Genomic DNA, 26,376 nt, shown 5'->3' with positions numbered 1-26,376 from the left:
CAACGGAAAGTAGCCTACTCATAACTTGTTTGTGTGTCTGCTGAGCATTAGATTTTGGTTGAATCCCGCGTAATTTGTGGTGGGCGTCATATTATGAACATTGTGCCGACTCCGCCTACCCGACAGAAGTTCGGGACACGCCGGTGAATAACAAGAGCTGACTCTGCGCTCACAGTCAAACAAACCCTATGTGGAGAATTTTCCCATCCAATCAACAAACCCCATTCGAGGGGCCGAGCGATAGACAGCCAATTACAGAGCAGACCGAGTCTCACGTGATCATTGTTTTTCTCTTGACTGACGTCGTGACGTCATTATGGAAATAGTGTCAGGTCGAATGACTGTTAGGGAAGAGTACATTTTAATAGTTCTGTGTTAACTTTATAAAAAGATTGCGACTTATTGAGAATAATGAAGGATTCATGGCTTCCGTGTCACCACGACATATGACTGGTACGGTTTGTTTTATGGTTTGTGGGGTCTTGTATGCCGATGAGTTAGCTAGTGCCGAAGAGAAGCTAACAGCTAGTTGCTGATGTTGAAAGTGGCTATTTACATTATCTGTCTATGTTGTTTATAGTATTTAAAGCAGTATTATAATGTGACATAACTTATTTATGACGGTAATGAACACAGAGGAGCAGATAGGAGCAGTGTTGTATTTAGTTCTCATCATTGTTGTCTTTCTTTCATTGTAACAATCACTTTCTGTTCTTTATCACCAGGTTAACAAAAAAAAACAAAAAAAAAAGGGGGATAACACAGATATAGTATTCATTTGGATGGCACACACGCTTGTGACCTGGACAAAAATGAGCTATATATGTGCTCCCAAGACATGGGTGAGAGTAAACAGAGGGTTTCATCTGTGGCAAGCAGCAGCATCTCTACCCTCGTCTGGCACCTCTCACTGCAGGGTTCATGTGCAACACACGTATTGCTACATCAGCTGGAGGCACGTCCACTACCTGAGGAACACTAGGCGCAAAGGATGGCTCTGTAAAGGAAACCAGGTTCGACAGAGGCTTGGGCTCCACACCAGCTCCCCGTATTTGAGCACTTCAGCTTCACGTTGGTCTGCTGGCCTGAGCCAACACATGTCGCGGGTCAGGAACACACTGGACACAGTTTCTAAAGCTGTGAGTGGGACACAGTCAGAGCTTTTCTCCAAAATTGCTAGACTCAAGCCTAATGCATTAAAGGCTAAGAAAGAGGCTGAGACGAGTGTCGAGTCGACGCTTAAAGCAGAGGAGACGCCTTCTTCTACTCCTATTGATGCTGCCGCCCCATCTACATCTACTACAACCACACCTGTGTGTAATGAATCGTCTGCTGGTCCTTCGATTCCTACATCTGCTGCTACATTTAATGCAAGTGCCACTACCTCTTCTCGTCCACCCAATTCTGCCCAAGCGACTATCCCGGCCGCAGTTCTGGCTGCACGTGAAGTCAAGGAGAAAAGGCTGAGACGTATTGCTCCTGCTGTCAAAGCCAGTGTTGCCAAGAAGCAAGATGAGCATGTACGTTCAGTGAGAGATTCCGAGAGCAAGAGCACAAATCCAAAACAAACCACAGCACTTTTCCACCCCAGCACCTTCTCAGCAAACCTTGACGATACATACAGCTACCTTGCCAATCACATAAACTCCTACTTTGGTACAAAGACTCAGGACAAGAAAGACGACAGTTTTGGCTTTTCCTCTGCATCGTCTCAGGGTCAACAAACTAGTCACTCCGGGTCGGTGTCGAATAAAGCGGATGCTGTTGCTGGAACTCCCCCACCTTCATCCAAGAAGGGTTTTGGGCATTACCTGTCCTACTCGGCTCCAACTGTACAAGCCTTTGTGGGAAGCTACATTGCTCCTCTGGTCCCCAGGTTTAGGGCAGCAGAGTCCAAAAGTGCAACAGTGGAGGAGAAATCTGAGGAATCACCAGTCAAACAGGTTGAGGCCACAATAAATAAGGAGCCGACGGCTGCCGAGGAGAAAGCCAAGAAACTGCTACCTCAAAGAGAGAAGGTAGGTCTTTGAACAAGCAATGTTTCATGTATAAGTTCATCATATGTTGGAATAAAAACTCAATCCTTTTTTTAACATGTATGGGAAGCCAAATGTCTTCAGGTTTATTTGAGGATGTTGTAGTTCAGGCACATTTGCTGAGTGTCTGGTAAATAATTGCTGGTTTCCTGCTGTCCTCATGTTGACTAAAGCTCTTGTTACTCTATATGTCTAATGGTAGTGTAGTATTTCTGACATGCTGCCTGAGTTCTAGGAATCTATTTTTAAAAATAACCCCGTTGTGGACTTAGGGGGGGCCACATAATGTGCGCACCATTGAGTCCAAGCCAGTGTTTCTTCTTGAGGTCATAAACACGATTGACATTCATTTTATGGGATGGCTGAATTTAGTCCTTTTAAAAAGGGACTTTTTTTGGAGTCATTAAAAAAAGCACATAATATTGCTGCTGCTTTCAGTGTGTGATAAATACAGAAGATTGATTTGATATGCATGTAGGTTTTTGGTCTCACTTGTGTTGTGAGATGTAATTCATCAAGGTACATACTGTAATTTAAAGTGCATGCAGTATGACTGTTGACCATGACAACAGTTACTGAATATCAGCTTTGATAAAAAAGAAGTCAGATGTAAGAGGCTTCTTCACATATCGAGTGAAGTTGAGAACCTTTGTTAATAAACTTTAGTAACTCAATTCTACTCACAGATGTTTTATGCATTGTTGTGTTGATGAAAATATAACATCCTCATACACAAACAATTGCTATGAAAATACATAATTATTATAATAATAATAATACATTAGTCTTATATAGCGCTTTTCTGAATACTCAAAGACGCGTAGCAAAGAAAAAACAAAACAATTATTTCAAAATAAAGCATTTCAAACATTTCATTGGATTTTTATATTAAAAAAAAATATATATATATATTTTTGGGGGGTTACTTTATTGGAGAGATAGGACAGTGGATAGAGTCGGACATCAGGGAGAGAGAGTGGGGAACGACATGCAGTAAAGGATCCACAGAGGGGATTTGGACCTGGGCCGCCCGCTTGAAGGGCTACAGCCTCCGTACATGGGGCGTGCGCACTAACCACTGCGCCACCAGCGCCCTGGATTTTTACATTTTTGAGTGGTGCTTGAGAGTTAAATCTTGGTGTCTGGCCCATGGAAATATATATTTTGGTGATTTTTAGTTTCGCTGACTGCCACTCTGTTTTGCGTGTATTACATATTTATTGATGTTTCTTACTGATTGCTTCTCACCAGGTCTAGGAGTCCTCAAGAGAAAGCACAAACAGAATATATTAGTTACTGTGTCATGCATATTTTTTTTTAGATAAGCAACAGATTGTGTAAGATTTTAACCTGTATCCCTATTGGCTAATATCTAGACCTAGCGTTTTGAATCATGTGCCTTGTCTTCTAGATCATTGCCAGGGTGAGTGTGCATAATCGAACCCGGGCTCTGGTTCAGGGTCTGCGCAGAGCATCAGATGTGAGGGTGTACATCAACAGGGTGGAGGACCTCAGCTATCATCTCCTGGAGTTTCCAGAGACCGCTGGGGTTGCAGTCAAGGTGAGAAATCTGTAAAGGCTACATTCTTCTTTTCTTCACCCAGCATGCTCTCATGCTGAGGCGCTGTCAAAGTATCTGATGCTGCTTTACGTGTCTAAAGCGTCACCTCTCATGTTTGGCACCAGCTCTGGGTGTTGAGACAGTATTTACAGCAGCATAGATTTCAGCATCCATAATCATGCTATGCTATATCAGGCATGTGTTGTTAGCGGCTGTTGTATGTAAATACTGTAGATAATGACCTTCTGCTTGTGTTTATGAATTTTCCAATGCCAGACTAAATGTCACAGACCGTCAGCTACATGCAGACTACATACTGCTGCATTTATTGCGTCTTATCTGTGGAAGTGACAGGAGCTTATCCACTGCAAACCTTTTTTAAACTAAGGATACTTTTACTAAGTAAGGAAGTGAGAGACTATTCTTAAGATCAACATTATTATTTGAAGAATATTTATTATAGCTTTTACAAATGGCAACAAGAAGAAAAAAAAAAGAAACCTTGGGGCTGACCTTGAGGTGTTTGACTGACCTAATTTTGCTCTTTATGCAAACCTGATGCAGTGAATAAAAGGTCCTCTGGCTCCTTGCAAACATTTATCCCAATTTAATCATTTAGTTTTTGTAAATGACCGTCTCATGAGACCTCATTAGAGAGACCTCCAGAGGCATGGATGGTGGGCAGCTTTAATGTATTTTGTTTTATCTGCAACCAAAGTTTGGTCAGCCAAAGTCTCCTGAATCTTGGCTCTGGTTTCATTTTAGTCAGGGTTAGATGTGCATCGATTCTCTGTTGCAAACTATCCAAACGTGTTTTTTTGTCCGCTGAGTTTATTCTGATTCAACAGTGACTTGTGAAAATTGGCTAAACATGTCAATTTTCATCCAGCGTGAGACAGACAGTCTGATCAATTCCCCGTTTGGGAAGTATTGATTGTTTTTGTGCTTGTTTGAATAACTGTTTTGGAAGAAGAAAGAAAACAAAGCAGCACAGGTAGTGAGAAGGAATACAAGGATCATGGGATGAGCCAGCACAATGTCAGATGTATGATTTTTTAACAAGCTGCAGTAGCTCCAGGAAGTTACTTCTTGCTTGGATCAAGGCTATGGACAAAATAGTTCAAATGAATTACATCCATTGTCTTATTCTCTACAGTTTTTCAAACAGAGGTTGTTCTTAAAGCTTAGTTTGCATCCATTTTGGCGCCCCCTGTTGACAAAGCAGAATGGCTTATCACGTTTTCTGATTTTGCCCTGTTGATGTGAAAGTAGTGTTTTTATTTATTATTTATTTATTTTTCAATGACAATCTTTGCTGTGGAAAATGTCAGTGGGCTGTAACTCACTTCATCTGACAACGTCCAGGCGACAGTTTTTTGAAATGGTGTTGCTGGTGGTCTTGTTTGCTTTTTGAAGGTCACAACCAGCTCAGAACTCCTTATCCAAGCTATAAGAAATGAATCTTGGCTATTATCAGAATAGTTCAACAAAATGGTGGCATTGTGAATGGTTGAGCACTCATGAAATACAACTGATATGATTGTTTGAACTGACTGTTAAATCATCTTTTGCTGTTTATTTTCATTATGTTTCTCTCATTCAAAAAGGAGGGCCCAGTATAAAAGATATACTGTAAGATAAAAGAAGCATTGAAGTACCTCTCCTTCGCATTTAGAGTAGTACAAAACGTATTATTCTTCCTAGAATCTTCCGGCTCATTTCTCTTAAAACCTTCATAGAAGACAAAGCAGGATATTCAACTACAGCACCTGTCCTGACCTGTCCGAGTCTGCCTCTGTTTTTCACATGCTGCTCGTAAATATACCTCAGCTAGTTTGGTCAGACCAGATCATTGTAGACACACAATGTTTTGTATATTCCACTTCTGACTGTCACATTATGTTGATGTATTCATCAGGAGAAGGCTATCCCTTGCCTACTGCGGCTAAAACAGGCCAATGACCCAAGCCTGAGAGCAGCAGTGAGAGAAGCCCTCGCTCTGGTGGGCTACCATTCACCTGTCAAAGGCCGAGGCATACGGATCCTGTCCATAGATGGAGGAGGGTTACGGTACAAGCTCAACTCTTCCTTAATCTAATCTGTATTGAAAGATATGAGTAACTGATTCACTTTTTTTCTTCAAATTGGAACTAATTAACATTATTTCTTATTTGTCTTTATTGTTCCTGTATAGTGAAATCAAACAACCTTCTCTCTTTGTCCCCCCCTGTTTTGAACTGTATATTCATTTATTTATGGCTCATTGTGTATTTCTACATCTGTCTTTGTGCTTTCAGAGGACTTCTTGCACTTCAGACGTTGCACAAGCTGGAAGCCCTGACCGGGAAACCCATTTACAAACTGTTTGATTATATCTGTGGTGTCAGCACAGGTACGTTGTCCTCCTGCCCTCATTCTGCATGTGTGAGATTAAATGTGTCGGGATTATGAGAGCAGTGTGCAGCATTCAGGGGCTGGACTGGCTGCACTGATCGCACACTGACCCATTTGTTGCTCTGCTGTTGTTTGACCTCAATTTTAAGACCCAATACCACTCTAATGTCCATGCTAGTTTGCACTCAAGTAAAGCCTGAGGGAAACTTTTTCAATGGTTCAGATTTCTAAAAGATAATAAAATAGGATTTTTTCACAAAATGATGTAGCCTCATTTGGTGTTTTTACTTTTTTCCCCTGTATGCAAAATCATCAGAAGGGGGCACTGTGACACCCTAAAACTCTCCTTCAACTGCTGCTTTGTTTTTCTCATTTCACAGCCCGATTGATAAACTGCATTTACCGCAGAGCAATTTGGTCTTTAATCACTAGCAGAAGTTTCTATTTGTCCTCAGTTTCCCATCAGTTCTCTCGGTCTTAATCTCCACACGTCGGAGGTGCTTCATTTTCACACTTAGTGAATGTTGTCAAAAGATAATATAATCATAGCATGCTTGATTGAATGATGGTCACACAAATAAAACCCATCTGGGCCACATCTGTTAAGTTTGATCACCTGCGTCATTCAGAAATGCCTCTTCACTGTGCTCTCAGCATTGTTGTTGCTGTTTAATCCTGTCAGGGATCCTTAATCTTCGAGAAAAAGGAGTAGAGAGGTATTTGTTTATAGTGTAAATGCCATGTTAATCCCACTCATTTCCTGTGAATTGTTAAACACTCAGCCAGTTAGACCCGCATCATCTCCACACACCTGTTTGCTCTTTTATTACCAAGATTACCTTATTGTGTTCCCAAAGGAGTGAGTGAAGCTGTTATACTTCTGTGGGCTGTGTGTGTGTGTGTGTGTGTGTGTGTGTGTGTGTGTGTGTGTGTGTGTGTGTGTGTGTGTGTGTGTGTGTGTGTGTGTGTGTGTGTGTGTGTGTGTGTGTGTGTGTGTGTGTGTGTGTGTGTGTGTGTGTGTGTGTGTGTGTGTGTGTGTGTGTGTGTGTGTGTGTGTGTGTGTGTGTGTGTGTGTGTGTGTGTGTGTGTGTGTGTGTGTGTGTGTGTGTGTGTGTGTGTGTGTGTGTGTGTGTCTTTTTTCTTAGGTGCTATCCTCGGATTCATGCTGGGTGTGTTCCAGATCCCGCTGAACGAGTGTGATGATCTATACAAGAAGTTGGGTTCAGATGTATTTAAGCAGAATGTCATTGTCGGCACTGTGAAGATGGGCTGGAGTCACGCTTTTTACGACAGCGAAGCCTGGGAGAACATCCTCAAGTCAGTAATGGCATTGATTGTCAATTATTGGTGGTGATGGAAAGCCTATATTTTAATGATTATTTTTCAGAAAAATCAGAAAAATGTTCAGAGGGAACAGCATGCATGCTCTTTTGTAGTATCTCAGAGCATGTAAACCATGCAACAATATAGTCTCTTGGGTAACCATAAAAACAGACATGATGTTCACTATCATGAACAAAATCAAGCCAACGTTTAAGTTTAGCAGAATGTGTAAAGTTCATTATTGTTACATTGACAACCAACACTGTCAACTAGTGGCTGATCGGAGAATTGTAACTTAGTATTAAGACATAAAACCACAGGTACATGCTGAAATTCAGAAAGCAGTCTTATTAAGTATACATAGATTGTTATACACGGCCTAAAACCTTTAGGACAGTACAATGGTCCTTTGAAAACAATTATGCCGGCCATACAATTATTTATCTCCATAAGCTGGCATCCAGGAGGATTTATTTGAATCCCACTGAAATACATCTGAAGCAAGTCAAACTAGAATCTAAAATTAAGTCAGCCAGAAAATAACATCATCCTATCTTCCCCTCTGCAGAGAGAAAATGGGCTCTCACCTCCTGGTGGAAACTTCAAGAAACCCAGAATGCCCTAAGGTAAGCTGTAAGAGACGCTCTGACTCACTCTGTCCGCTCGTTCTGTTCTGGCTCCGACCACCCAGCCTTTGCTTAATTTTGTTTACTGGGAAATTACTAACAAAGCTCTTTACGCTATCTGATTTTTGCAAACAGCAGTGTGGCACATGGATGAAAATATACTCCAAAGCCATATAAAGCAGGGTGGATAAAGCAGTATATAAGATTGCATATGTCAGCAGACTGTGCTGTGGCTCACAGAACAGAGAAGATATTGAATGGATATATCAGAATGTCAGCATACATTCTATGCCTGCATTTGATATCCTTTTTAAAATGTCACCTCATTCTTAATAAAACATTATGTCTGTATGTAATTTCCCCTCCCTGTAGGTGGCAGCAGTGAGCACTCTTGTGAACCGGGGCAGCCCTCTGAAGGCCTTTGTCTTCAGGAACTACAACCTGCTGCCCGGGATCCGCTCTCACTACCTGGGGGGCTGCCAGCACCAGCTGTGGCAGGCCATCCGTGCAACGTCAGCAGCTCCTGGGTATTTCCAGGAGTTCACATTGGGAAACGATCTCCACCAGGTCAGTGCAACTCACAACCAGTTACACACAGCAGTCATGGGGAACTTGATTAAATCATACAATTAGCTCTGCAATGCTATCTGCCTATGTTGGTTAATTGATTCATTAATACCCGCAGAGACATCAGTTTTTTCCTGGTGTCCATACAAGAGGACAAGTCAACTCGTTTAAAATCCCACTAAAACTCAACTTACAACATCAAAAAATGAAGGCTTTCTTAGTCAAAGCCACAAACTGATCCAACATTGAAATAAAGACTTCAGTCGTGAAATCTGTTACATAAAGGCAACATGATGTATTCAGGCAAAACACCATCAAACCATGTTTCCCAGCAAGTGTTCAAAGCTTGAAAAGCTTTTGCTTAGCTTGTGAAATATCGACATATTGAATGTTCAGTGTCCCTTTTTAGAAGCTTATTTTATCCCCGTGCCATCCATCACAGCATGCTGCATCCACACCCTTTATTTACACACCTAGTGAGAGTTTCACTGCAGTCCTCTGCTGCAGCTACAGTAATACTGGGGGCTTATTGTGAGAATGCTGGATTTAAACGCTGTGTACAGTCAGTGTTGACGGTGCAGCGTTTGAAGGATTTGAAGAAGCCTAATGAGAAAAATCCTCTGCGCAAGGAGCGGGCGGGAGGGAGGAACTCCATTTCCGAGCTGTCAGTGTTTATTTCCAGTCAGTTACATTTTGACGGCAGAGTGAGGGGTAGAGTCACAGTGAGACACACTTAAATCCATCTCCAGTAAACAGGTATGCATTAACCATCAGTAACATAACAAACCACAAGCCCACTCAACCGTTTTACTGATCAATACTTAAGGCTACTTCATCCGGCTTTACCTTTTCAGGAAAGAGCAGAGTAGAAATAAAAAAAACTACACAACATCGGGGTAAAGAAGAAGCTTAGAAAATGTATGTGCATTTTATTTTGTTCAAAACAAAAGCTTCCAGGAGATACAGGAGATATGGAACAGATGGAGAGAAGCTGATTGAAGTCATCCTGCTCCACTTTTCTGAGTTTTCAGTTCATGTACCCTGCTTTTGACCCACGTATCCAGATGTCAACATCTTCTCCGATTGACGTTCAAGTACAGATGTTTTGTCGAGGTTGACTACTTCAGTGTAGCCCCAGCACACAAGAATGAGCATGTGTTTACATCAAAGGCAATATCCCGTGTTGACACGCTACAACATTTTAATTGGAAGCTAGGTTAGCTGTGGAGGTGAGGTAGGAAGTTCAGGGAGGGAAAGAATGAAAGAGACTGGTTGATGAAAACCCACCTGTGGTAGAAGAGTTCCCCAGCATGCTGTCTAGCAGGTCTCACCCATCTCTGAGATGCATAAATTAGCCCAATGCAGAGAATGTTTCCTTCAACACACACACACACACACACACACACACACACACACACACACACACACACACACACACACACACACACACACACACAACTGTTTGACTGCTACATCAGCCTCGTTAGAATGAAAAAGACAGACAGTCTAATTATGGAGCTGCTTTTCAGAAACCTGTTAGCTACTAGCAGGAAACTTCATACTGTGTGAGGATGAGACGGCATCGAAAGTTTGATATAATTCATCACATCTAACGACAAATCGGTTAAATTTATATTTTGCTTTCATTGAATTTCTGTCAAAAGAAGCTTTTAGATGAAAGTCTGAATGAATACGAGAGAAAGCTACAACTCCTTTTTTACCCAGCTCAGATTTTGTAATCTGTAGAGAATATTTTAGTGAGGTGTTTTTGCTTTGATGTGCATCTCCTGCGTGATTTGAGCTGATTTGTTCCGCTCTCTATCCATTTTTATTTTGGAAGAGTTTTCAGCCCTTTTTTTATTTAACCATGTTGGCCCTATTGAGATTAAGAACTTCTTTTCCAAGGGAGATCTGGCCCGAGACAGTCTGCGGCATAAAAAAGTTACAGACAGAGACACAAAGGGAGACAAAGTACAATTTACAAAACCCACACATTTGCATTAAAAGAGAGCCATCTATGAGTCAAGTCTGGGAGTCAGTAGTTCAAGCAGTCATGTTCAAAAGGTTACATCCCGTAACCTCTGCTTCAAAGCATTTAAAGACACCAGCTCCAAGAGTTTCATGTCATTCTGCAACAGTTTACAAAGACTCAAGCTATTTAAGTGTAGATGTTATGCTCTTAAGGACATTTGGAGATCAGATTATTATTATATTTATTATTACATTTGTTTCAAACAGCAGAATAAAGGAGGCAGGGAGAGGCACCAAATTTGTACTTTCAGCCAACTGTGTTCAAGGCCCTATTGTTAACTATATACATTTTAAAAACATTGTGTCCAGTAAACAGATTGATTTTCATGATTTTTTATCAGTAAAAATGTATATTCAACCATATCAAATCCATGGAGAGAGCAATTCATAGAGATGTCAAAGGAAAGATAGACAAAAATCTGCCAGATTTGATTACAGTGTAGCAAAGCTTACAAAAAGAATCATTGTGTCCTTATAATGAGGGATGTTGATGCTGATACCACTTATGTTAGACTTGTTTCAGTTTTGTGTGGTTAAAAAAATGCCAGTTTTCTAAAACTGCTATGAACCAGTCAAAAAAAAATGTGATAATGCTATCATGTTAATCATGCTAATCGTGCCAGTTACAAAGTGCCACCCACTCTGATGACTTTATCTGCCGTCTTCTTGTGCCACTGAAACCAACCGTGAGCATAACATGCCGTCTGTGTGATGTAAGGATTCCCCGGAGAGTGAGGCATTTCGCCCTTTTCCACCAACGCCCACAGAGTTTTCCACGTAATTCAAACCCCAAACAATCATCCTTTTGTTCAGTAAGTGCAGGAGAGTCGCCACGCCATGTGCTGAACGAATGCCGGAATTCTCAAGCATCATTAATCAAGAAAAGTTGTGATCGTTTGGTGATGTTTCTGTGATTCTTCAAGCGGGAATTCGACGGAGCAAGAAGTTCAGATTCAGACTGGTTGCACAGGGGAAATTGTAACTTGGAGCAAGACCTTTGAAGCAGGGCAGCATGGTTTTATCAGTGCCTCACACTTGCCACCACAGCCATGTAAAAGATGCTTTAGTGAGGGGGAACAAGGCGAAAAGAGAGGGAAAAATAGACATGATGAAGGGAGGGAGGTTCCACATTTAAAGCTCTTGGAGTTATCTCTGCTCTAAAGAACACAGAAGAAGAAGACTTCAGAAGTCCCACAATGGATGCCAGGTCACGCATGGAATGGCGAGGAGGGCCCAATTTTTTCCACCTAGTTACCATGGTGTCTCCTGAGGTGAAGGGGAGGAATGGGAGCATGTTTTTTTGTGCCCAGCTCTGCCAGCATTTGATGGGAGGCATGGCATCAGTGTTCAACCACCCCCAGACAGAGCTCTTGAGAAACCCAACATGGCACAGTGCTCAGCAGAGGGACTTCACACTGTTTGAAACGAGGCGGATCACATTAGCACACCCGTACTTTTTGTAGTGGAGGGAATGAGGCATAAATGAGCCTAAGAAGTCATTAAATGTGGCAGCTTTGGCTAAAGAACTCGGGCAGTGTGGTGCTGAGAGAGCGAGGAGGAGAAAGAGGCAAAGGGTCTTATATAATGAAGTGCCATTCCCAAAGTGCAGCTCGAGAAATCATAACCTTTTGGATCACCTTTTTCACTTCTGTTTTTTTTTTTTACCCTTAAAGGCCACTGGAGGTGAAGTTATCGGTCATAAATTACATGCTCAGCAGCACCGCAGTGCTTCTCTTATAAAGCAGAGAGGAGGAGAAGGGCTGGATCGAGGGGGGGGGGGTATAAATCTCTGCTTTATCCACTTTCTTATCCCAGCCCTCTCCTCCCTGTGTTAAACCCTGGAGCTTGGCTTGCAGGCTGTCGGAGGATGGAGCTCAGACTATTGAGCCCTACTGCAGACAGCTTCCTCCTCCCAGACAGACTCAGGATGTCTGTCCCTTGAGTACATCAAGCTCATATTGATCTTTTGGTTGTCATTTTTCCTCTGTTTCCCCCCCACTGTCTGCCCTTTTGTTCTGTAGTAAGCTTATGTATCCACTTATTTCAAACACTTTTGGTGCTGAGGTTTGTTGACTAACTGTGTTCGAGCCTGACCGGTATATATGTTGGCCGATATTATTGGGACACTTTTGGCCCATGAAATATCTCTTATACAAAGTGATATTGGCCGTACAGGTTTTCCAATATGTACCGATACACGAAATGGAGCTTGGCAGCAAATGTAGCAGAGTGTCAAAGCTGAGCATTCTGTTCTCTTTGTTGACATATGTTCATTTTAAATTCCCCACAAAAAGGTTATTTGCAATTGCAAAGAGTCTTCTAGGTATATTTAAGCATATTGGTGCCAGATTGGCTATTGTTGAACTTTTCTAATCTTAAAGCTCCTATGAGGAGTTTGTAGCTAGTTATGGTAAACTGGTCCCTCTATATGAGCTATAAATGTAACAAGACCACCAGAGAGATTTGCCTTTTCCATATATTTGTTTTTCCTTGCCTGTAACCACTGCCAGTGGATCAGTTTCAGACAAGGTATTAAACAGCATGATGTCTAAACAGCTTTTTTTTTTTACTTTTCCATGTCTAGATTCCCAGTAATTGATACACTTGACTGTTAAAAAACAGAGAATCACATCTTGCACATTTACAGGAGAAGTTCAGGACAAGATTTAAGATTTTGAGGATGCTCTGTCCACAGGGATTGCCAAGATTGACAGAAAATGAGAGTTACTCTTAGTAGTTTTAAATCAACTCGGCCTAAATCCCTCGTAAGTGGGGTTCTAGTTTTGACTTGAGTTCTATGGAAAAAGCCTTCCTACAAATTCCTCTGTCTCTTACATTCCATTGCTTCATCATAGTGCACCACACTTTGCAGGCTTCTCACTGCTGCAGCTCCAGAAGTAAATCACACCTTGCATCACAATGCATTGATATGAGAGAGTGTGTTTTCAACCAGCTCTCCTGTGTACAGCAGGGAAATTAGCTTTAAATTGCCCAGTAGAGGAGTTATTATGATGGACAGAAAAATTATGCTTTCCAATATGGAGTTGTCAAACATGAACATGATGTCTAAAGGGAATCTAGGCTGAGTAAATATGAGCGAGGGGGTTCTGCACTCATTTATATCACTGAAGAAACTGGCATCGTTTAATCTGCATGGGTGCAGCTGGCAGGTATGATTCATTGTTTGAAAACTCATGTGTACATGTGTGGTCATGTTTCCCCTGAATGTGTGGGAAAAGGTAGCTGCAAACGGTAAATCTTAATTTCTCTGCCTGCCTGGGGCCAAGTTGGCACCCAACTAGACCAGTCCCTCCTCTGTTGACAGCTTGGGAAGATGACTAGAACCTCAATGTGACCTTTGGGGCCTATAAGGCATGAGGGCAAAAAGAAGAAGTGCTTGGTGTAATTGAGTAATACAGCATGAAGACCTCTGACTTGGCCTGACCGTAACTGAAGAGTGGTACTCACCACACTGACTCTGTTGTCATTCTCATCCTCTGTGATAACAATGCTGGCCTTTATCTGGATTGGATGCCATTCAGGCAATTAATTGTACTCAATAAGAAGATGTACTTTTCCGATTACATATGAAGATATATTTTTCCGCGAACTGCATGGATAATTTAGAAGATTGAGACGTTTTGAGAGTAGACAAGAACCGTTTTTTCTGGTCAACTAATTATCTACTCAATCAATTGAATGACCATCTCTGGAAGACAGTGTTGTTATTGTGAAAGGCATAATCAGATGTCCAAGTCTTATGTAATGCTACCCTAATTAATCAGTTGAGAGAAGAGGCCTCATAATAAATCATGACAGAGCTCAGCGCCCCTCAGTGCAGCTCTGTCAAAGAAGCAAAACAAGATTTTTTTAATGGCTAAAGCCACTGTGAGGTTAATTTAACTCCTTGTATTTCCAAGCCTCACATCATTTAGATTTAACCCGGCGCTTTGTTCTTTTTTTATGTGTTGTGACCGCTCATAATGAACCCCTGCACAAACCAGCGTTAAAGCCTGCTTTGGTTAGAGAGATGGAGAGAGAGAGAGAGAGGCATACACAGGCTGAATGAAGAGGATGAAGTTTGCTGTCCCAGCTAATGGGAGCTGACACACACTGGCGCGTGAAATGACTTTTACTGATCCTGAAGATAGCACCTCTTTCCTATTCAGCTTTCCCCTCAAGACAGCTCGAACTGGCGCAATGGAGATAAGCTCCTAAAAGTTAATGGCAGCGGAGGATTTTCAAACAGCAATGCAAGGGACCTATAAATTGTGCACAAATTAATTTTGTTTTGTTTTTATAGCCACTTGCATCAGTTTTATTTCAGAATATGCCGTAAGAACACATTCTTTCTCAATCCATAATTTAGTTTGATGGCCATCTGAAGAACTGAAACATGCTCCCGAAGGTGTTGGTGCTCTAATTAGTTGGAAAGTCACTTTAATCCTGCTACAGGAAAAGGAGGAGCTGATTTGTGAATCAATCATTAGACCCTGAAGGGCAAATGGTGAGGGCCACAGGAGCTGCGATCCTCCGGAGTATCAACAAAACAGGCTCCACCGGAATCAAGAAAACATTAAGCATTTCAGGAAGGCAGGATTCAAACACACCATTTCAGAAATTCAGTTTCCGTTCTGACTCGGAGGTAAAGCTTCTATCAGATGGTCTTACTGACAGGATGTGCCCTCTGAGGACATTTATCTGTCGACACATGGCATTTTTCTCTCAGTGAGATTGAGTCATTGTAAGTCTGTGCACTATTACTGCTCTAAATCCTCATAAATGGAAGTGACCTTTGCCTTGCATCCCGCTGCGTGTTTGACAGCTAACTTCAGTTCGGCTATTTTGTATGCAAAGCTCTTTCGCAGTTTATCCTAAGTACATCATTGTTTCTAACTCTTTATCCAAATATGCCCTGGCCTCAAGAAACCTGTGTTTAAGAATGTGGCAGTTGGCCAAGCTTGGGTATTTCACTGAAAGTGGCTTTAAAGAGCCCCGGCTTTTCCACTGAAGCTTTAGCATCTGTCAAACTGATGCTGGTGCCTGCTACTGTCTTCTACAAGTTAGCTTGTTTGTCATGATGGCTATGAAAAGAAAATGATGGGCGCAAATAATCTTGAACATCATTGCTTGTCTAAAAAGCTCTCAGCACCCCCAAACCACTGCCAATAAAACAGTCTTTCCTTCCAAGACCTCAACTATGTTGTCCAGATGCTCTGAATTGCAGAAGCAGGTGCACTCAAATGGAGACAGCATTCTGTGGGACAGCATTCAACTCCTCGCTCACACGAGCATTGTGCTATTGGCCTCTAATGTTACATGCTTTGCGCTATGTTCAAGACTGGCCACTGTGCTTTGGAAATTTGCCCCCCAGCCTTTAGCACAAAGAAGCCATGACCGGACCCAGACTGTTGCCGTAATTGCCTCTGAGTTGAGAAAACGGAGCCTCTCACTGTGGTGTGAGTGATAAGAAAACTGCTAAGTTGTTTTGTTTCCAGCTGGGATCGTCTGGTGCCCACCACTGAGCCAGTCCCTGTAAGTATACATTAAGGAGAAACTCCAGTTCAGGCACTTTCTCTCCTTTCTGTGATTCATTTCTTGGTCTGCCAGCCACCCCACTGGTGCATAATGACGTGCTTTGGACAAATGGCTGCCTCAGCAGTTCTCACACTTTGTGGCAGTGAAACCCTCTTTGTGTGACTTCAGTGAGATGGGTCCTCTCTGAGGCTCTGGCTCTCAACGGAGATTCCTTTCATAACTAAGTTTAAGGTTTAATGATTCATAATGTACTTACCATAACAGATTAATTCTTTGATAGCACATAAAGTTTCTCTATCAGCTGATTGTTCGATTGAATAATTGTTGCTTTCTAGTCCAATACTTTAGTTTATTAGCACATTCCTGCAAACTAAGTCGATGCATTAGCCTTGACTTTGCTTCGACTGTGCTCATTATAGGATGAGGAAGATGGCTACCATTATATCATAATCTAAATCATTAGCACTGTCATTATTGGCATATTGGCATGCTTACTTTAGCATCTAGCTAAAACTTCTATATGCCTTATTTGATCTCAATAGAGCCATTAATGTGCTTTTGGATAATTATTGTTACACTTTCGGTAAATGGTAAATTTGACTCGAGACAGCACTTTCTATTTTTTCTGACTACTCAAAGGGCTTTACGCTACATGTAACATTCACCCATTCACACCACATTCACTTCGAACATTTTGGGCTTCAGTGTCGTGCCCAGAAACACTTTGACATGTGCAGGAGTTAGAAATCAAACTCTCAACCTTCCAGTTGAGAGACGATCGACTCTGCCACTGAGCCATTATCTAATGTTTATTTTTTGTTTCCCTTAATATCCTGCTGTGCTGCATACCCTGTATGTTATCAATGTCGATCAACATTTTCATTGCGGACCTAAACATTAGAAGCCACAACAAGTCATTCATGAATCATCGAATGCCATGGGAACTATTACTTGATGTAGTGCCCCCAGTCTAAATACAATAGCCAATTTTCTCTGCAAGTCTATTTTCATGCTCTTTGGATTGATGACACAATTTCTCAGTGCAGCTCCCTGGATGGTGTTCAGACCAATGCTTTGGTAGGAAGCCCTCATATACCCAAGCACTCCATGTGTCCCCTCAGATTTGTACAGAACTGTTGTACAGAACTGTTGTTAGGCTGCGACATGGCTGAAGTGTGCTGAAAAAGATTGGCTGTTCCCTCCCATCCACTCCCCAAAGGATCAGTGTGTGTGATACCATGTGACATATGCTGTCAGGAGCATGCACACACTTTATTGTATGCATTGACTTTAAGTAGGCATGAGCTTTCGATCAAACATGTACGTACACACAGTCGCATAAACAAGCTCCCTTCCCCCAATGTGTCCCAAGACATTTGGGGCCCCATGCCCCCCCCCAGCTCGGCCTCTTTAATGAGGACTGGCCCCTGTGTGTTTGATCCTTCTGCCAGCCCCGCGGCCCCTCAGCCTCATGCCTATTCAACGATCCCCTCTGCCTCTCCAGTAACTCCCCCATTGCCTCGGGTTGACTATGGATCCAAAGCAAAGCACTCCTGGGCAGTTGTTCAATATCAAAGCCGTCTGACTGAAACTGTAGGGAAGAAAAAAAAACAACAAAAACAATTTAGCTCTTTGCTTTGTAGACTTAAAGCCAGCTCTAGAACTGCGCATTGATTTTTTTTTTTTTTTTTTTTCATAAGCCCCTTCTTAAAAATTCCATCTTTTGTCTGTTGAAACCCAAAGAATGGTTTGATGTTTCAAAAGCAAATAATTTGGTCATGCTGATATTAAAAAAAAAGAAAAAGAAAGCAACCTTAAAAGCCTGTAAAATAAAGTCTGTAACATCTTCTGTTTTCTGCACAGGATGGTGGTCTGCTGATAAACAACCCCACAGCTCTGGCAGTCCACGAGAGCAAGTGTTTGTGGCCCAACACGCCATTGGAGTGTGTGGTTTCGCTTGGTACGGGCCGATTTGAAACTCCTGGGAGGAACAGCGTCGCCTACACAAGCCTTAAAAACAAAATCAACAATGTCATCAGCAGCGCCACAGACACTGAGGGTATGCAAAAATCACTGTGAAAATAATGATACACAATGTGATTTAGAGTTGAGTCTCAAGGCTGAGTTTTTTTTTTTTTAAATTTGTCCAACAGTGAATGTATTTGATGTGTTTTCATTATTGGTTGATTCTTTATCGTTCCTTTGCGTATATAACTGCATGTTTGTTTTAAAGGGGGGGTGCTAGTGTAACTCACTTTTTAGAGGGCGTAACAATAAGGCCCAGTCGTCATCTCAGGGACCCCGCTTCCATGACTGCACCTCCCCTTTGCTGCATGTCATCCCCTCTCTTTTCAGCTTTTGCTATCAAAAGAGGGCAATGAAACCAAAATAATCTCAGAAGTAGTGGCAGTGCAACGGATCACAAATCTCACTATCTCAGCTAGCCTTTACTCAAACTGTGCATTACACCCGCACTACAACTGCGTCTCCACAAATCTCATTATTTTGTATCACATCCTTAATTTCCTTCACCATAGAGGATATAAACGTTGCTATTATTCCAATAATAATAATACAAGTTGTAATGAAGATAATAAAACTAAGCTCAGTTGGGACACTAGTCTGTTGCTTTTCACTGGATTCACTCAGGTGTGTCGGCCAGAACACCACTTCAGGCCTTATTCCAGAATATGAATAAAGAAAGTGCAGAATTGGTTGAAGGGCTGTTGACTTCTTCTCTTGTAGTGAAACAAAATACAGGCATCTCAGTGGCCATGCAATTTGACAGAGTATTGGGTGTTGTTGTGGTTTTCTAAAAGAAAAAGAATAGCAGAATATATACTTAAAGAACACAAATCTGAATGCTTCATCTTACCTCTATAATAACGTACAAAACACTATACAGTAATGAAATAGGTTATAATATGTAAATAAATAAAGGTAAGCTACATGTCTCTTTAACCTAAAGTATTAAACACAGAAAGGCTATCGTAGGCTTAACAGTCATACAATCATTCCCCTATAAAAATACTACGATGCTTTTATTGTGAAGCACAGACATCAAACTTTCCTCCTCGTGCAGAGAGCAACACAGTTAGCAAACCTTGTAACTGACAGGCTACTAAAATAACACTAATATTAACACGGGCAAGAATTAGCACTATGTAGGGTAGGCACAAATGTAATGAATTCGACATGACTCTTATTCAACAACTGTGTGGCTCCAACTAAGCCGGGGGACAGTTAGCAAGTATGTCGGGGCCGTGACGTCGGTTGATTATCAAATCTAGAATACGCTGAACATCTCAGCTCTAAACTCCGGCTCCGTGGGAGTTAACAACTTGGCCTCAACATTAAAGAACACACAATATCACATATAAGACTTCAGGTAAGTACTCACTCTTTTAACCAACTTATGAAGTGATTACTCTGCACACTGATGGCTCATCTGTCATCGACTGATGCACACTGCTCATTACTACATGATGTAATTCGCTATATGACCAGCAGGCGACAACTCCCCCCTATTGAGCACAATATCATCACATTAAACAGAACAGGAATCAAACACTATTTTAACATAAAAAAACCTTAACATGTAACTTTGGGGCCTTTTCTACACAAGCAGTTAGATAACCCTGAACTGCCCTTCTATTTAGAAAGTTATTTTCAATCACAGTCTTTATAGGAGCAATATGTTACTCTGACACGTAGCGTTTGAAATTGGTACTGCAGTCCAAATTCAAAACATTAGAGAGCTGTATCCCCCCGCCCCCTCGTCCTCGATGTGTTGCCATGTTGCAGACACTGTAGCTTCCGTGTTTAGCCAGCTCTGCATCGTTCTTGAAAAAAATTTACGTTTTAATCTCTCTCAATTTTCAAAAAAGCATTTTCAATATGTTTCCTAGTTTTACTACGTTTCTGGTCGTGAAGCTTATTAGAAAAATACTGAGGCTTTTTAAGTCAGCTACAATGAGTTATATCTAAACCAGTTTGCTTGCCTGAGTCCATCACTGCAACACCTGCTGGTTTGTCGTTTTCCTGGCAAACTGAGGTGCTTCCAAAATGACCGTATGGGGGTGCTTTAAACCGCCTACCTTCTCTGGTCAAAACAAAAACCGACCATTCATGGCTCAAATCAATACTTAGAAGGAGGACATACTGGCTGCTGTATTGTTTTCAGAGAAGCCAGCCCTTCAACATAGCATGTTTCCTAAATGCCTGATGATGTAGTAAGTTCATTTTAAGATTTAATTCAGTAGCTATCTTACATATTGGTCCTTTAATATAATGAGATTCATCCTTTCAATAACAACATTTGTTACAGGGACACACCAACTACACACACTACTTAAACACTTCCTTCTTTTCCCTGAAACTCTGCACTGGGATTTAGCGGCAGTGAATCTGTTTTAAACTATATAGCAAAATAAGAAATTCAATGTAACATGAAGGCACACTACATGGAGATGTATAATGTCTTCTTTGGCTCTGAAAGCAATTTAGCCTCAAGATATCCTCAGGGCTATCTTAGATTGGTACAACAGATCGAAAATCCATAAGAAAAAACCCTGAGCTACAAGATGGAGTTTGGAAGCTGAAGGTGTTGGTGTTTAATAAAATATGCTCTTGGGTAGATTATAGGAAATGTAAGGCTAAATCAGTTTTCAGAGTTTGACATATATCATAGACTGGAAGTCGGGAAATCTCAGCCCCTGCTGCTTTCATTTTAAAGATTGTTTTATAAAGTGCCTCTATAAAGTCTAGATATGCAGTCTAAATATCTGGAACTCCCACAGTTATAAATCTGCCAAAATGGGTTACATATGGTTGATTTGATTAGATATGATTAACTATAAAGGATCGGGCGCTCAGCATTTTGTTGGAGAGCTTTCACAGCAACACAAGACCACTGGCTCAGTGTCAAAAACGTCAGATTTGTTGTTGTTTTTTAAATTGGTCCAATTTACTGAAACACTACTTGATATGCAAGTCCTAAAACTGATTGCATCACATCACATGCCAAATGCAGAAAATGTCAAATGGAAATAGATGATAATTCAACCTTATGTTGCATTGGCATTGTTTGCATTGCAGTAAAGCCTTTTGTGTTAATTTATCATGACTGGAGATTGAACTAATACTCTTTATAACCAGAAAGTTCAAAGACTTGAATGGATTATTTGCTCTTTTACTGTTTAATCTCTGAGGGAAGGAATGAGGTATTGATGTCACCAGTGTCGAAAATTCTGCACTGCAGGTTTACTTTGTTCTCGTACATCCCATCGTGGCCCTCTGTAGATGCCACCTCTTCCATCTCCTTATCACCTCTGGACATGGACACCTCCGCTGTGCCTAAATTTGGCTCTGTCCCCTCCCTGTTGCTGCTGCTGTGGTGCAGTATGTGACCCAGATGCCTCTCTGCACTGGTTCCTCCTGTTTTTTGGGATTAAGCTTTCCCCAGCTCTCAAGCAGGCTTTGTTGTTTAGAAACAGGAGATTAGTTACAGTGTTTATCACTGATTTCCTATTTTTCTGAAAAAAAAAAAAAACAACTTCCTTCCGCTCCCTGCGCTCACACCCCTACGACTTTGTCTTAGGTGTATCAGTGGAGCAGGGTTTGTTGTTGTGGACAGATAACGCTGGTCTGGTGGGATTTAGATGTAAACAAAACTCCTCATGGAGCTGGGATGTACTGGCTCACAAACTTGTAGTTTTGGTTAGCACAACAGACAATAAAATAATCTTTTCCATAAAGTGGAGCTTCAGTTTAGACATGTTGATGCAGTTTTAATTTCCTCACCTACAGTCAAGGAAAATAATAGCTTGTTCAAGTATTTTGTTCCAGTTTCTTGTAGGCTAGTCCTGGATGAAATATTTGTTAAAAATATTTCTGCACAGTTACTGTATGCAACCATCAGTTATTTCTATTGAAATCACTGTTGCAAGTTGTGTTGTCACGATACCAGAATTTTAAACTTTAATGAGTCAAAAGTTAAATGATATTGAGACCTGTTTCAATACTAAGGCAACAAAAATAGAAGTCATCTGCACCAAAAAAAAATGAAATTTCTTGTTTTTAACAAAATGCAAGCAAAATGTTGCCAAAGTATTTGTGTAGTTGCGACAGTGTCCCCTCTGCTGTCACTTCCTCTGCTCACCGTCTTTTAAAAACACATAAATACAACTTTAGCATCTTTATAGGAGGCTAAAATGACTTCAGAGGCGTCAGTATTTCTTTGGTTTGTTGTTCTTTGTTAAGCGTCTTTGAGTATTCATAAAAGCACTATATAAGTAAAATGTTATAATATTATTAATATTATAATGATGTGCCAACCTGTGAATTTGGATGGATTCCAGCCTCTCTCTCTTTCTCTTGTGATAGCTTTGGGTTAAAATGATGTCTGATGATGTGTTCTTTTAAAGCTTCAGTACTTATAGATACTACAGATAATTAAAATACACAATAATTCTATCACTTTAAATCACTGAGTGTCTAAAAGTATTGAATAATAGAACATTTAGACAGCCTGTTAATGATCACATTTGTTATATATCTGGGGTGACGAGTAGCCTAGCTGTTAAAATCATTTTAATTACTTATCCTTCCTAAGAGTAAAGAAGAGTTATTGGGAAAATTACAGTTTTAGATTGATAAGTAGTAGTGATATGATTTTCTAACTGATAATTCAGTGTACATGCCAATAAAGCATTTTAGAAAGTTAGTTTTTCGTCCAACACATTTGGTACAGTCCCATGATACGGCTGTGCATCCTAAACCTCTTTGAAAATAAGTCTGTGACTGGGTTTCACAACTCTTGCTTAGAATGGTTACACATCTGTTACTGTAGAACAGGTTACTGTGCATTTAACATGATACCTTAAATGCTAGGATGCTAAGATTTACTCATAAACTCCACAATATGTTGACCTGTTGTGAAAGCCTTATGTGTGCACTGTAAACCACCACACAGCCACATTGCAGTGCTTTAGGCACAGATTCACGTTCATGCTGTTAACGTGCTGCAGCCTGGATTTGATTGATTGAACAATGGTTTTCTCTGAAGAACAATCATTCTGAAGTATTTGTGTGATTATTTTGATAGCTTGCATTTTTAAAGAAAGCTAGTAGATGAGTTACTTAGACAATATTGATACCAATATATATCCCCAAGGCTAACTGGTAAACATCTAAAGCTGAGTCTGTAATGTGAGGATTTTGGAAAGCTGCATGAAATAGTTCAAAGACCGTTTGATACTTTTTAATACAATCCAAAAGCAGAGATGAGTGGAGTGAGGGAGGGGGAGGGGGTCTGTTTACACAGAGTTTATAACCGTTAAACTTATTACTCTGATAAGTCTGGAGCCGCATGCTGGGAGCTGATAGGAGCAGGAAAACAAATTTACTCTCTAAAATTAATAATGTATTATCTATTCAACATGCAAGCTTGTTGAATCTGAGGAATTTTGTAATATCACTTATCTTCCCTTTACTCTTCCTTACATATAACTTCTCAAAGAGCGATAACACAGTGCAGCACATTGCGCGGTTATAAAAAGAAAAGAGAAAAAGAAAGTCCAATTAATTTTCAGATGAATAACTCCTTGTGGAGTTTTCGCTCAACAGCCTCCAAGGCGTCCAAGTATAACAGGATCCATGTCTGGACTGTTAAACCAGTGTGTGAACTCGGTTAGAAATAACCAACACTGCTGTTTTGGATCCTTCAGGCATGTTTACCCTGTGATTGCTAACCGCGTCTTGTTTGTTTGCATTTCCATGTTGTTGATTTTGAACCTCTCAGATGTAGCATTTGAAAACAACCGTGACAGACAGGCCAGACATTTTCACTCTGTATCACCTCAACCCCTCAGCCCTGAGTGCTTACTCTGTAAACTGTCTGCCTCACTCTGACAGAAAGGATCCGACTTCACACGCCCTTCTCACTCTTCATGTTTTTACATATTGCTCCTATTAGCCATTTAATTGTTCATTTGTGATTTTGGCGCATGTAAAATGTCATGTTTGGTTGTTTTTTTTGTGTGTGTGTGGCCTCACTCTCACCTCTCTTCTTCCCTCCAGAGGTTCACGCAATGCTTGACGCCTTCCTCCCTCCCAACACTTATTTCCGCTTCAACCCGTACATGAGCGATGACATCGCCATGGACGAGAACCGGCAGGAGAAGCTCAACATGCTGCAGGCTGAGGGCGATCGGTATCTGGAGAGGAATGAGGAGAAGCTGAAGAAGGTCGCTCGCATCCTAAACCGAGAGAAAAGCTCCGTTCAGAGGATGACTGAGTGGGCCAAGCTCAGAGCGGACATGTACAACAGTGCATCATTTTACTCCTCCAAATTCTAGGTCCAACATGATGAGCCACCTTTACCTCACACGGAAGCTCTTCCTTTATTCTAAATTACCTCAAATATTTCATGTTACCATGATTGGTGTCATAGTTGTTGTCTTGCTGAGCTGTAGGTCTGAAGAAACATTGTGGAAACGCACAAGTAGGAAATATATCAGACACGCCAAACACTACTTTCCTCCTCACTCATACATGTGGTACCCATTGTGTTTGGAAGCACTTGTGTTTTCGCTCTACTGTATTCTAAATAGATGTGTCAAAGGACAGAACTCCTCAAATCTTCATTTACTCTTGTACACACAAAGGAATGCTTGAAGTTTGGAAAACATGCCTTTTTGCGTTCTTGCCATAAGTCAGACAACAAGCTCGATATCACATACATGTACATGTCAGAATGAAAAATATGACCTACTGGCTACGGCTGCTAGCTTAGCTTAGCATTAAGATTTTAAGATCCCGCATGAGCAGTTGCTAGCCTGGCACTGTCCAAAGGTAGCTAAAGACTTTGTGATAAGCTAGGCTAACTGGCTGCATGCGTTTGAACATTCAGATGTGAGTGGTTTATTTCTTCAATGACAAACTTTTGCGACAAAAGAAGCAGAATACTGTAAAGTTTTACTGTAGCCAGTTACAGTTCTACAGACCTTCTATCAAGTGAGCACTTATTTAACCACATGGGATCGAATGTATCCTCAAAAATCGGTTTGTACTTTCACACAAAAACACTTGTCAATATAATGTGTTATAGTATAGTATATGTTAAGCTAAGCAGACAATCTGTCTAACACTGTACTGTACTTTAAAAAAACAAAAAAAAACAGTCTAATAAGACACCTAATGTAAGGGACATATCTCAGTTGTAATGATGAAAACGTGCACATTTAATGATGCAGCTAATGGTTCACTGTATAAATGTTTATTAGATACAATAATATAGTATATGGGGGCCCATTTTAGGAATGCATATGATGCATGTTATGTCTAAGATTTTACTCAGAAACAATAGTTGGGATCTTATAAAGGAATAAGAGTGATTTACTTTCCTATTTTATTCTAAATTATCCATAATAATTAATCATGTTGATTAAGAAAGAATAGCAGATATTTAACTGTCCAAATGGAGCCTCGCTGTCATAAAGAGACACCTTTTAATGTATCGAAGTATTTTAGGTTCACTTGTTTCAAACGCGTTCATGGTTGTATGCTCGATTGTTTGGTTTTATGGATTTCCCACAGGCTATATGCACATTTTCTGCTCGGTCTTCACTGTGCCCTCCTTCCCCTTTGATGCCTCTTCTCAACAGCCTCCTCCACTCTGTCTACCTTGAAGTGCTGTGTTTTGTTCCCCGCTCTGCTGTACTATAACATCTGTAAAAAAACACTGCAGCTGTTAGCAGAAGGACTGGTTTAAAGCGGATCACTGCATACTGATTTGTAATGGCTAAAAATGATTGATATACAGTACCATACTGCTACAAACTGCACTGCATACATTAACTTCCATGCCAAACGTGGTCAAGTACTGTTTAGCTGATACAACAACGTGTCGGTCACTCCCAGAGGGCCTGAGGTAAAATAACCACAGATTAATGTAATTCCTCTGTTCTCCTGTTGGTCCTGTGTAAAGACTGTTTGAGTATGCATGTAATTAAAACCCATCACCGAACCTGGCTGCTTCTTGCCTCCTAATTATATGAAGATGAGGTGATTGTAATCTGAGAAAAGCTGCTGTGGATCATCTCAGGAAGAAGGGACCTGACGATAATAAGTCTGTAATTTGTACTCACACTTGCCTGATTATGTCAACATAGATCTGGACTGATATGCATCCTGATTTCTTGGTTTAATTTACAAGGCGCTTTCATTTGATTAGCTGCAAATTCTGATGAATAAAATGACCTACTGCTGCTAGTGGATGTTTGCCTCTCCACTGCAATAT

General features: G+C 40.9%; 1 protein-coding gene across 1 annotated transcript; it reads left to right on the top strand.

Moving 5' to 3' along the window:
* The first annotated feature begins 313 nt into the window (after window positions 1-313).
* On the top strand, window positions 314-26,103 carry LOC110004422 (patatin-like phospholipase domain containing 8). The gene is made up of 10 exons (XM_020659969.3): window positions 314-453; window positions 726-2,018; window positions 3,448-3,597; window positions 5,516-5,667; window positions 5,895-5,989; window positions 7,137-7,308; window positions 7,883-7,940; window positions 8,313-8,507; window positions 17,940-18,135; window positions 24,156-26,103. The coding sequence occupies exons 2-10, from the start codon at window positions 783-785 to the stop codon at window positions 24,431-24,433; spliced, it is 2,532 nt and encodes an 843-aa protein (XP_020515625.2). The 5' UTR covers window positions 314-453; window positions 726-782; the 3' UTR covers window positions 24,434-26,103.
* Window positions 26,104-26,376: the final 273 nt, after the last annotated feature.

The sequence above is a fragment of the Labrus bergylta genome, chromosome 7 (genome assembly GCF_963930695.1).
Source record: "Labrus bergylta chromosome 7, fLabBer1.1, whole genome shotgun sequence".
NCBI lineage: Eukaryota > Metazoa > Chordata > Actinopteri > Labriformes > Labridae > Labrus > Labrus bergylta.
Note: the sequence above shows the minus strand (reverse complement) of the source record. Positions and strands in the feature narration are given on the sequence as shown.

Excerpts from the sequence above, each read along its gene's own strand:
- LOC110004422 (XM_020659969.3), top strand. The coding sequence starts at position 783 with ATGGCACACACGCTTGTGACCTGGACAAAAATGAGCTATATATGTGCT. Across the intron at positions 2,019-3,447 it reads TGCTACCTCAAAGAGAGAAG|ATCATTGCCAGGGTGAGTGT; the intron begins GTAGGTCTTTGA and ends CTTGTCTTCTAG. Across the intron at positions 5,990-7,136 it reads TATCTGTGGTGTCAGCACAG|GTGCTATCCTCGGATTCATG; the intron begins GTACGTTGTCCT and ends CTTTTTTCTTAG.